At 38.3% G+C, this 12,424-nt stretch overlaps 1 protein-coding gene across 3 annotated transcripts; it reads left to right on the top strand.

Annotated features, from left to right (window-relative positions):
* The first annotated feature begins 832 nt into the window (after window positions 1-832).
* Window positions 833-9,449, top strand: LOC121857105 (GTP-binding nuclear protein Ran). 3 transcript variants are annotated; one of them, XM_042352983.1, is made up of 4 exons: window positions 833-927; window positions 6,059-6,253; window positions 6,670-6,925; window positions 8,862-9,449. In XM_042352983.1, exons 2-4 carry the CDS (start codon window positions 6,078-6,080, stop codon window positions 9,075-9,077), a joined length of 648 nt encoding a protein of 215 aa, XP_042208917.1. In that variant the 5' UTR covers window positions 833-927; window positions 6,059-6,077; the 3' UTR covers window positions 9,078-9,449. The 3 variants fall into 3 exon arrangements, with proteins under 3 accessions (XP_042208917.1, XP_042208918.1, XP_042208916.1); XM_042352984.1 differs by lacking the exon at window positions 833-927 and adding an exon at window positions 976-998; XM_042352982.1 differs by lacking the exon at window positions 833-927 and adding an exon at window positions 1,168-1,453.
* The last annotated feature ends 2,975 nt before the right edge of the window (window positions 9,450-12,424 follow it).

The following is a 12,424-nucleotide window of genomic DNA, read 5'->3' as shown; positions in this document are numbered from 1 at the left end:
GTGTGTGTACAGTATACTCTATGTGTATGTGCTGTGTGTGTACAGTATACGTGATGTGTGTATTAACTGTATGATCTTGTCGTGTCATTGTCACTCCGCCGTGTAGTGAGGAACAAACATATATGCGTAGGTCACCGAGAACATGAGTCCCGGGGTGAGGCAGTCCTAGTTGTCCCAGACCCAGTATTTTCCAGAAGTCGCGGGGAAAACGTATAAGGTAACCAATAATCAGTTTATCAGATGCTTACACTATGTTTCTTTATACTTCAGTCACTGTTGGCGTTTTCTCGTGAAATAATAACATAACTCCTAAACAATGCTGTGTTCTACTCTTTTATATATAAAATGGTATAAGGATCTTTGAAGAATGAGGTTGTATGTAGCTTTATTAATCACATAAAAGTAAATAAAAGTATTGGGCTAATACCGTCACGTGGTCTTAGTGCGTCAAGGCCTTCTCCTCTGTTCAGGTTTATATAATATTAGATTTTGATATAGCATTTCATTTACTAGCTACTTCCCACATTAAAACGTAAAGAGGTTAATATTTACACACATAAATATAGACCAATTATGGGCTTTTCACTGTAAAAATCGTAAATACAAAATAAATCCTCAAAATATTCTGGCATTAATTCTTAGGAGTGTTTGTGACGTCATAGTCCGGGAAATTCAAATATTTATCTCCGTCTTGTATTTCTTCACAATGCAATATAATTTAACTATGAATTGCATTTTGTTATAGGTATAAAGTATTCACAGTATATATAATTTGATGAATTATTTATATAAGAGGTATTAGAGTGTTAATAAGAGTAAAGACATGTTGGTTCAAAGTTGGCGGCGGACCAATCAGGAGGCAGCTGAGCCTTGCTGGGCCGCCACCTCGAGTCATTGACGGGATTCTGGTCCGTACAGCTCCTCCAGGTGGGTATATTATATCCTTCTATAACCCTGTCATCGGTGTGTGCTTCAGTTTTAAACCACTACAATTAAAAGTAAATATCCAGATCTATCTATTTATCAGGTTTGTATGGTGAAAATATGTATACTCTTCCCGATAATAGGAGACGGAAGATAGTGGTAAATGTGAAAATCCCGTCAAACAAAGAAGATGGCGATTGGCGCTCTTAGCAGTCAGTTTAACTTGTGTTTGTTGGATGTAGAACGATTGTGGAGTAATGGAAGTGTTGTCGAGAGAACAAGTAGTGGTGAAACTCCCTCAAGTGGTAAACATTTTCTCCAGTGACCAGTTATAAGAGGACACGAGGTTGATATACGTGCCACACCCTGTCAAAGCCATTAATAACCATTCATGAATATTCTCCAAGCTTTACGTGCATCAGACAATTCTTTTCCCGCTCAGAAAATGAACTTTTTAAGTCGAGTTCCTTGTGAGGGTGTTGCAAATTATAAAGTTGGTGTAGAGTGAGTGCCCCTGAGGTGACTAGAGGTAAGACCACGTGTTACTCTTAAGATAATTTATAATAATGCCGGGTCTGGCTATACACAGGCCAGGGATAAAGAGAGAAATTGTGTATTTTTATATATTTTTGGCAGTTAACGATGGTGTTGGGCAGTTAAGTACGTTAGAGTCTGAGCCAAGTTATTAGTATCTGGTTAGTGAGGGTCAGGCCAGGTAAACGTCCAGTTGGTGGTTCAAGGGGGAGGGTGATGCTTGGCTAACATGGTTCAAGGGGGAGGGTGATGCTTGGCTAACATGGTTCAAGGGGGAGGGTGATGCTTGGCTAACATGGTTCAAGAGGGAGGGTGATGCTTGACTAACATGGTTCAAGGGGAGGGTGATGCTTGGCTAACATGGTTCAAGGGAGGGTGATGCTTGGCTAACATGGTTCAAGAGGGAGGGTGATGATGGTTAGGTGATGCTTGGCTAACATCAAGGGGAGGGTGACTAATATGGTTCAAGAGGGAGGGTGATGCTTGGCTAACATGGTTCAAGAGGGAGGGTGATGCTTGGCTAACATGGTTCAAGAGGGAGGGTGATGCTTGGCTAACATGGTTCAAGAGGGAGGGTGATACTTGGCTAACATGGTTCAAGAGGGAGGGTGATGCTTGGCTAACATGGTTCAAGGGGGAGGGTGATGCTTGGCTAACATGGTTCAAGGGGGAGGGTGATGCTTGACTAACATGGTTCAAGAGGGAGAAAGTCAAATAATGGTCTTAGATGAATAAATCGGACTGCCAATCACTTCTCGACTAGTATTTGGTGTCAGAAAGTCACAAAAAATTGGTTAACTAACTTTAATCTGAGTTAAAAGATCGCGTGCATATACCGAGGGAGCGAGGAATTACCCAAATGTAGCCGCAATGATGTCAAATGATGGTCCTACAACCGTAATTCGGGCTGTGAATCACTTCTCGATTATTATTTGGTGCCATAAAGTAAAAAAAATTGGTAAACTTAATTTAAATTGAGTTGTGTTAGGTTAGGTTAGGTACATGCACTTGATCTATTAACTCAGATTAAATTAAGTTTACCAATTTTTTGTGACTTCGTGACACCAAATACTAGTCGAGGTTAGGTTAGGTACATGCACTCGATCTATTAACTCAGATTAAATTAAGTTTACCAATTTTTTGTGACTTTGTGACACCAAATACTAGTCGAGAAGTGATTAGCAGTTGGATTTATTCATCTAGGACCATTATTTGACTTCATTCCGGCTATATTTGGCTACATTTGGGTAATTAGTCGGACCCTCACCGTTTAATTTTAGATAAAGACAGGCAGTGGATATTTTGCCGTGGGTCTTTTTCGTTAATTACTCATCACCTTTTTATGGCTTATTTTCTTGCCGTGTAATAGATCTCTTTGAGAAACAAAAGAATATACTTGAATTTAGCGGAACATTACAAAAATAAACGCGATATTCGCAGTTTATATATTGTAATAATCAAAAAAATATTCCAAGTCCCAATTTGATGTTATGGTGACAGGCAATGTTGCTCTTGTTCGTTCGTTTGTGTGTGTGTTAGCACTCCTTGGTGTGGCCTGTTAGGTTTGGTAAGATTAGGTTCGTACGTAGACCTAGTTTAGTTTAAACTTTTATAACAAAATTATTTTTTCTCTATTTTTTATTTCGTGTGTTTTAGATGATTCTGAAATTTATTTTTTGGTGAAAATCACTCATTTATTATAGGAATTACCCGATACAAGATGAACCGACTGGAGCTGCCATGCACAGGCCAACCGGCCTAATGCAGACTCCTTATGTTCTAGAAAATATTTGTTTTGGGTCATAACGGGGCGAGTTGAACATTGGGGTTAAAAAATTGAGGTAAAACTAAAAACTCGACTTAACCCTATAAACTAACCTTATTTGTGTAATTTACACACAAAGTGAAGCAGTGAAACTGGTTTCACACACAACCAAACGTGTTTACATCTGTTGAACGCCATCTCGAAAAAAATTATGCAAGAATATTTTGTAACATTTTTGTGAGATATTATATTCAAATTGCTCATGACGTTCACACGATCTGCTGTGACCAATTAGAGGACAGTTCAGATCTTTGGAGATTTACGCATACGCAAAAATTTTATCTAGAAGTACAGTATTCAGTTGACATAAACACGAGAATTACATTTTCCTCCGTAATTGTTTGTTTAAGGCACAGTAAGCTACTTACACTTTCCTAAGTCAGGTCCACACTGTGAGGTTCCTCTCCATACAGTATCACATATATATATATATATATATATATATATGTGTGTGTGTGCAGTTACCATGGAAATCAAGGACATTCATTCATATTGCCATAAAAAACATACGTATTTCCATTATCAAATCCCCATTATGGCATAAAATGAATTTTGCTGTAATATGGAAAAAACAAATGACAGTATTATTGCTGGGGAAGGGAAGAGAGAGTCTCCCCTGGTAAGAAAGGTGTCTTTATGAGAGCAATGTTAATTAATGCTTCATCACGGTGCACCACCAATTTTTTTTAATTTCTCCATTGATGATAAAAGATTTCTTACTTCGTGCATTTAGCGTAATTATCACTTGAACGATATTTACATCGTGTAGACCAGTGATTCTCAAACTGGGGTCCGCGGAAAGTTTTTGACAAATATTGCGTTTAACGTTTGTGAGAGATTTGGCGGATCCAATTCGCAGGATATTTTGGATTTGGGTTGAAATGAACAAATGCTTTGGACTAGGATGTATTCTTTGATTATTGACAATATTTGTATGTCATGGTATATAAGGGGTCCTTGGTTGAAAAAGTTTGAGCACCCCTGCTGTAGGCAATGGAGAGAGGTTCCCATGTCTGTCATGTAGGCATATTGGTTAATATTTGGGAAAGGACGTGGATGGGAAACTATTAATTTTTATTATGGGATGATAGTTTTTAGCTTAAATTTATAGTTTTGGGATTCAATTATGTGATGAAAATTTTTATCAACTATGGCTGTTCTCTAGTTCGCTGGAACCAAATAATGTACTGTACTTCCATCGTAGCATAGGTGGGTTTGTTTGGTTCGTATCTACGACATCACACAAATTAATGGTCGCTGGGAAGAGTTTGTGTGTTTCTGGCTGAAATAATCCAGGCTCGTGTAAATAGGCGTACACAGTACAGTCTCTCCGCGACTTACGACGGGGTTCTGTCCCGACGACCAGGTCGTAAGGCGAAAATAATACACAAAATCTAAAATGGGTGTTTCTTTTTCTTCTCGGCACCACGAGAACTCCCCCTTTTACGCTTGCCAGCCATATTAAAGGGAATTACAAACGAAAATTTTGTCAGTACACAGTGCGATCACTAACGCTGGGACTCGAAAATACGTAATGTGAAAAATATTTTATACGACCACAGCCGTCGTATTTCCGGGTTGTCGCAAGTCGAATATGTCGTAAGTCGAGGAGAGACTGTATTTATTTATACAAGTGGTCCCTGGGTAACGAACGGGTTCCGTTCCCGAGCATGTTCTTAGGTCCGAGTTGTACATAAGTCGGAGCACATGCTACGTGTGTACTGTACTTACAGAAGCATGTTTAAAATCCCATGACTGTAAATCATAACCCAAGACCTTATGCACATCTGAAATCACTTAATTTAAGACAAGAAGAAATTTAATGACAAATTACAGAAAATAAAAGTAAAAAATAAGTCATCGGGTAAGTAAAATACAGTACTGTAAATTTCAAGTTTAACGTCGTTCATATTAGCGGGCGTTGGTAAGTCGGGGACATCCTGTAACAAGATGAGGAAAAGTATCAAATTCATGGGGTATTTTTTAGGTAAGATTTGTTTTTGTTTTTATTTGGACCATTGGTGGTAAACCCGGGCCATTGTTACTGTACAGTATAGTGTTACCATTTATTCAAACCTTATTTAGTTACTGTAGTTTGTTTATCCCTTCTGGCTTATTCCACTCTACCTTCTCCTTACTTAAGTTTGGTCTGGTTCATAGTTTCTGCTTTAACTGTGGGATTGTAATCTCCAATTTGCAAACCCAGTCAGCCTGACCAACTTCTCTAATTTCAATTTAATGCACTTTATTTTATTTATTTATTTATTTATTTTTACAACTTCAAGGGCAGTTTGTACAACTTTACACATGATGGGTCACTGAGGGATGTGGTCATGTTGTTGGAGCACCACCTTAATAGCTACAGCAACAGTTTGGTACTCTCCCGCACGTGAACCATATATTTACAACTAATATTGTATTGAAGGCATTTTCTAACTGTACTGTAAGGAGCTTTTTCTTCCACCACCATTTTTGTGCTTGAAGTGATGACTGTAAGTGTGTCATTGTTCGATATACTATGAACCGATCTGATAATGATGTACTGTACTGTACTTTTATTTTGGTTGGGGTCGGTTGTTTTGGTTGAACAGATGGAAAATTTAAATATTGTAATTTATTTTGATTTTCATTTTGTCCACTGCTCTGTTGGTTATTGGGCAGATTCTGTTAATGAGAAGTCTGTTATTGGGAGGGTTTACTGTATCCAGTAATGAGAAATCTGTTATTGGGAGGGTTACTGTAATGGAGATTTAACATTACCGCTCTTCTTCACAGAACTGTCACAGCGTACACCATGGCTGCAGAACAAGAAATGCCCACCTTCAAGCTGGTGCTGGTTGGTGATGGCGGTACTGGCAAAACTACATTTGTTAAGAGGCATTTGACTGGTGAATTCGAGAAGAAATATGTTGCTACGCTGGGTGTGGAAGTCCATCCACTCGTCTTCCATACTAACAGAGGACCTATCAAGTTAGTACAGTACTGTTGTCCACTCATAGTATGGCTGCATGTAATAAGTCCTTCCACAAGTTTACTGCCTTGACCTGTATTATTCCCCATTAGGGACAGCGTGGATACAGGCTACAGCACACTGTACAGTACTAAGTCTTTGGTACACAAGGAGGCAGCATAGCTGGTGCTGCTACTTATGTATTAAAATATCTTGGTTTCTGAGAGTTTTGTATTGAAAATAATAAATGAAAGTGTAAATAGCCCTTTTAATAAAATGTGCTTAGAGGAAATATTAGGATGGTTTAGTTTGTTGTGGCTGTATGTACAGTAGCTGTGTACACAATTGTCAGACCAAAATAATTTTGTACATACTGTAGTGTATATATCCTCTGACTATAGGAGTTAATATTTCATGCATATTTTTATATTTGCAGATTCAATGTGTGGGACACGGCAGGTCAAGAAAAATTAGGTGGCCTTCGTGATGGTTACTACATCCAGGCTCACTGTGCCATTATTATGTTTGATGTCACCTCCAGAGTTACCTACAAAAATGTACCCAACTGGCACAGAGATCTAGTGCGTGTGTGTGAAAACATCCCCATTGTCTTGTGTGGAAACAAGGTTGATGTTAAAGATCGGAAGGTCAAAGCAAAATCTATCATTTTCCACCGAAAGAAAAACCTACAGGTGAGTTTGTTGCCCTTATAGTAGAGTTGCCCTCGGGTCATCAAACCAGTGTGGGTTTTGTTCGTTGCTTTGTTAGGGATTTTATTTCTCCACTGGAACATAATCCATCTTTCTTATTCACACTAAAACCTTTTCTCACGTCAACATTTAATTCCGTCGTTTCAAAAACTTCAATAAATTATAACTCGCCGTAGTGAAGGGGTTGGGCGAGACGGTCTACCAAACCCCTGTGTGCGGGTTTGTCTTGTGAGCTGAATAAAATCTCCTGACTTAAGCCAAATAAAATGGTGGTTTCTTGACTTCATTTGAAAACTGTTATACTTAAAATTACAGACAGTTCCTGCTTTACAAAACTCTGAAGTTAAAAAATATTTGTCCCATGATTCAGTTTAGATAAGTGATAAGTACGCAAGTGATAATGATTTGTAATTATTCTTAATTTAGCGAGGTTAGAGCCCGTGGTGTTTCGGATTTGGAAGATTTATTTTTCCTGTTTAATATAGGTTGGCTGGAAATGCAAAAAAAACATCGTCTTCTGTTGTTATTCACTCGTTCTTGCCGTAACGAAAGGTTCACAGTATTCCTGTATGGGAAGAGAAGCAGATAAAGTTGCCTCATTTTTTTGGAATACCTGTAGATTAGTCAACAGTATAGTACTATAGAAGTGAAAATAATAAGGAAACATGCAAGAACTGCTACCCTCTTACACAGCCTTGGCACTTTAACTCCTGGAGGTTTCTTTAAGCTGAATAACAGTGCAATAATTGGTTGGAAAGTTTAATATTATTGGTACTTTTACTATAGGAACTTGAGGTCCTTCAATGTGGACACCTAAGTTTTGACTTGGTGGTTTTCAGTTTTATTGTGAAAAAATTGCCACGAATTTGCTACTGATACCTTTCAACTCATGCTACTGATACCTTTCAACTCATGCTACTGATACCTTTCAACTCATGCTACTGATACCTTTCAACTCATGCTACTGATACCTTTCAACTCATGCTACTGATACCTTTCAACTCATGCTACTGATACCTTTCAACTCATGCTACTGATACCTTTCAACTCATGCTACTGATACCTTTCAACTCATGCTACTGATACCTTTCAACTCATGCTACTGATACCTTTCAACTCATGCTAATGATACCTTTCAACTCATGCTACTGATACCTTTCAACTCATGCTACTGATACCTTTCAACTCATGCTACTGATACCTTTCAACTCATGCTACTGATACCTTTCAACTCATGCTACTGATACCTTTCAACTCATGCTACTGATACCTTTCAACTCATGCTACTGATACCTCATGCTACTGATTTCAATGCTACTGATACCTTTCAACATGCTACTGATACCTTTCAACATGCTACTGCCTGTGCTACTGATTTCAATACCTGCTATGAATGCTACTGATTTCAACTCATGCTACTGATACCTTTCAACTCATGCTACTGACCTTTCAACTCATGCTACTGATACCTTTCAACTCATGCTACTGATACCTTTCAACTCATGCTACTGATACCTTTCAACTCATGCTACTGATACCTTTCAACTCATGCTAATGATACCTTTCAACTCATGCTACTGATACCTTTCAACTCATGCTACTGATACCTTTCAACTTGTTTGGCAATCATTAACCAGTTAACTCCTGTTGGTGGTAAAGTTTTCTAACAAAGACAAAAGTGGGTTGAACTTACTGGTATGATGGGTCAGTTGAATATACGTACTGGAAACTCATTATTGTCAAGAATTCACTAACTGAAGGACTCAAAAAATAACTGAAATCCTAGATTGTATTGATGTCTGGAAGCTTGGAAGTTCTTCACTATGGTGATGTGTCCATGTTTACTGTATTTACATTTTATTTGTTATGCCTTAACAATTGTCTTCAAAGATGTTTTGGAAGTTATTATTTTTTCCAGTACTACGACATCTCTGCCAAGTCAAATTACAACTTTGAGAAGCCGTTCTTGTGGCTCGCACGTAAGCTGATTGGTGACCCCAACCTGGAGTTTGTTGCCATGCCAGCACTCCTCCCCCCAGAGGTCCAGATGGACCCACAGTGGCAGCAACAAATCGAGAACGACCTCCAAGAAGCCTCCCAGACCGCTCTGCCCGAGGATGACGAGGATTTGTAGACGCAGTTATTGTATTGCAGACAACATAATAAAGCTATATTTGTTAAATACTTGTGTTGAATTGGACTTGTTGAAAATGGCCTCTTATCTGTTGCTTTTGGAATTCTGCAGGAAGTGAAGAATCTTGCAACAATTACTTCTCATTCACCCCAATGACTTGTGCTGAATACAGATACGCTGTATTTTATTTTATTTTTATTTTTGGCTTGCACGCAGAAAAATGAGGAGCGTGCGTCTACTATAAACATTCCCGTAAGCAAGCTGCTGGTTGGTAATTTTTTTTTTCCCCAATTCCGTTGAATTTTTTATTTTTTTTTATAAGCCTGTGGTTGCTGTTAAACAAAAATTTTCTAATAAATTGGAGAAATGCTACTTATTTTTCACCCCATAACTTACAACGTCCACAAGTAGGATAGTCTTGTATTAGTGGTTTTTCTGCCATTGTGTTATGTCTTGGTTTCTGTGAAATTGATGGTTATTTATACTCTAATGTAATCTTAAATTCTCAATTGTTCCAGATCTGGTAATTTAAGGATCTCTCCTTTGAGCAAATTTGTTGAACACAATTTTGGCTAACATGAGTGAAGACCCCCACAAGGTGAATATTTCTTGAGGGAATAATGATTGGAAGTTTACAATAGACCTATTGGCTCAACAATATAGGAGTCAATTGGACACTTGCAAGTTAAGTCCACTGATAAGGTAATTAAAATTAAAGGATTGAGAACAGTAGGTAAAAAGTAGAGAGATAAAAAACTGGTGGTAGCTGTAATGGAGAAGGTTAGTTGGGTGAATCTTGAGGGCACCATAATCTGGTAAGTGACTTGCCTGTAGTGGAGAGTTAATAATGTGTTTGTGAGCACTTGGCAGCACTGCTTACACAAGACCTATGGGACCCACATCTATTGAATCTAATGTACAGTACTGGTTTTTTTTTTTTAACCAGGAAAATTTGCAGTTGTCTTGCCATTCAAAAACTGATACCTAATTGTGAAGGATGGCAGAACTGGGCTTGAAATTTGTACCAGTGTCATTTTGGGGTGTCTAAAAGTGATTTGTAGCAGTTCGCAGCATGGTGTCTTGTCTTCAAGCAACCATTGAATCGGTGGGGGGGGGGGGGCATGCTTAATTGGGGTTATCGGTTTATCAGTAATTTTAACTGGATAAAACTTGAGTTGTGCATTAGAATGACTAAGTTGACAGAAATTTAGAAATAACCATAAAACTGGTAATACTGTTGAAGGTAAACACCAGAGTCCTGAAGAAAAGCTACGGTAGTGTTCTAGTAAACTAAATATATGGACAAAATGAGACCTTAAATTGGGACTAACATAGACGGCCAAGTAAGAGTGAAAGGTTTTAGTGAAGTTGAACTGTTGCATGGATGGAGCAGATTACTGTACAGTATAAAGAAAATTTTGCATAATCTGGAATGTACATTAAATTTATGGAGAACTGATTGCATATGGGGTGAAAATTTGGGTAAAAGAAATGAAAGATGGTTATAACTTATAATGAAAAATGAGTGGAAAAATTGCAAAGTTTGAAAAAAATGGAATAAGGAAATGCAAGGTGCCCATAAGCCTATAGAAAGTTGGTTTGTCTCGTATTTAGAACCAATGAAATGCACGGTACAGTACCACAGTATGGGAAGGTCAATCTGAGAATCTCTAATGAGGAAACTGTAGGGGAGGAGTCCACTACAATACGTTCAGGATGGGATGGAGAAGGAAACTCGCAATGTGTTCTCTGTATACATATTGTATTGGATGTACAATGCAGCTTGGTGCTGGGAAGGCAGCGTGGTTACAAGCGTGATGTAGAGAGAGCTGGTTGGTGAGGGTGCTCAGAGGAGGACCAGCTTTTGGGTCGCTATACTCGCCGGCGGGAGCGAGGGCCGCGAGGCAGGAGTGGAGGATGAGGGAGTATTGCTTGCTGGTTGGTGTTGGTAGAAAGAGAGGTCATGTCTTATATATCAGAGGGAGGCGTGGCTTAATAGTTGACCTCTGTCATGTAAGGCGGCTCTGGTTGACCTAGACCACGAGGCATACACTGGGGAATTCGTGGGGTCGGCTACTCAGCGACAAGCGTTTGTAGGGGAGAAATCCACTACAAAACCTTGGTACAGAATGTGCAGTAAATGTAATTATTAGTGATGCTTCATAGGTCAACTTTTTTTTTACGTGTGCCTTAAAAACATGGTGATGGATGACATATACCATAAGTCTAAAGAGAGATGCTGTGTACACCTCGACCTTCCATAGAAGGGAGATAGCGTAATGAAAATCACACTTGTGGGAAAGTTTATGTCCTTGGAAGAGCCTGAGGTGTTCCTGGTCTTGGGTGTTGAAGGTCACTGTAATGTTAGAGATTGTAAGCTTATGGGTGGGGCCATGAGGCCATCAGCATTATGGTTCAGCATCTGAGCAGTCTTGATTATCAAGGTAATTACTCGACACGAAAACTGAGAGATTGTAGCGTACTGTATGTGCCCAGTAGTCAAATTTCTCAATGTTTATCTATTTTCTCTTTGTTAGGCTCACATACATATGAACACGTAGATCTCGCACTAAGGACGGAGGTGAGAAGTGAAACTCACAATGGCGTTCTCCGTATATATATATATATATATATATATATATATATATATATATATATATATATATATATATATATATATATATATATATATATATATATATATATATATATTCGGTTAACGAATTTCTTACGAACCGACCTCAACATGTTTTCGCTTGCACTGGCCGGGCAACCAGCTTTAGTATCAGTCCGCCAATACATTAATCGGTTCTAGGGCTTAAATTCCTAACTATTTTAGTAAATATCAAGAAGTTTATACTATTCAATAATTTTAAAAGTTTAATATTCAATTTTTTAGTCATTTTAACAATTATTGAACATAATTGAAGGTAAAGTGACTAGTTTAAAGCGCAGCATCCAGCCTCTTAACACAGCAAACAGGCGTTAGTCTCTCTGTTTTCACTGGAGGTAACATCTTGCTTGAGACTCTCTTCAACTAAACGCTTTTTTTCTGTGTTTCCAAGCAAATTATTGGTCATTTTGAAATATATTTTACATATTGACAATATATAATGCAGTACAGTGTTGATTTAAAGAAAATAATCTTGAAATACACCAAGAGAACTAAAATTTTATGGGTGAAATGGTGCCATGGGGTGACTTCTCTTCCACCCCAATGCCTTCTCTTCTTCCTTCTCCTCCACCCCCATTGTAATTCCCATCATCATCATCATCATCATCCAGGAGCCTTCTACATACACACCTCAAAGTAAGTGAACTTTTCTACCATTTTTGTTGAATTTAGG

This window comes from Homarus americanus, unplaced genomic scaffold, assembly GCF_018991925.1.
Source record: "Homarus americanus isolate GMGI-L3 unplaced genomic scaffold, GMGI_Hamer_2.0 scaffold20465, whole genome shotgun sequence".
In the NCBI taxonomy this organism is placed as follows: Eukaryota; Metazoa; Arthropoda; class Malacostraca; order Decapoda; family Nephropidae; genus Homarus; species Homarus americanus.
The sequence above is the reverse complement of the archived record's forward strand: the minus strand, read 5'-3'. Positions and strand labels throughout refer to the sequence as shown.

What these genes read in the sequence shown, in the direction of transcription:
- LOC121857105 (XM_042352983.1), top strand. Translation starts at nt 6,078, where the DNA reads ATGGCTGCAGAACAAGAAATGCCCACCTTCAAGCTGGTGCTGGTTGGT. An exon ending in ACTAACAGAGGACCTATCAA is followed by an intron (nt 6,254 to 6,669) that starts GTTAGTACAGTA and finishes TTATATTTGCAG; the next exon opens with ATTCAATGTGTGGGACACGG. An exon ending in ACCGAAAGAAAAACCTACAG is followed by an intron (nt 6,926 to 8,861) that starts GTGAGTTTGTTG and finishes TATTTTTTCCAG; the next exon opens with TACTACGACATCTCTGCCAA.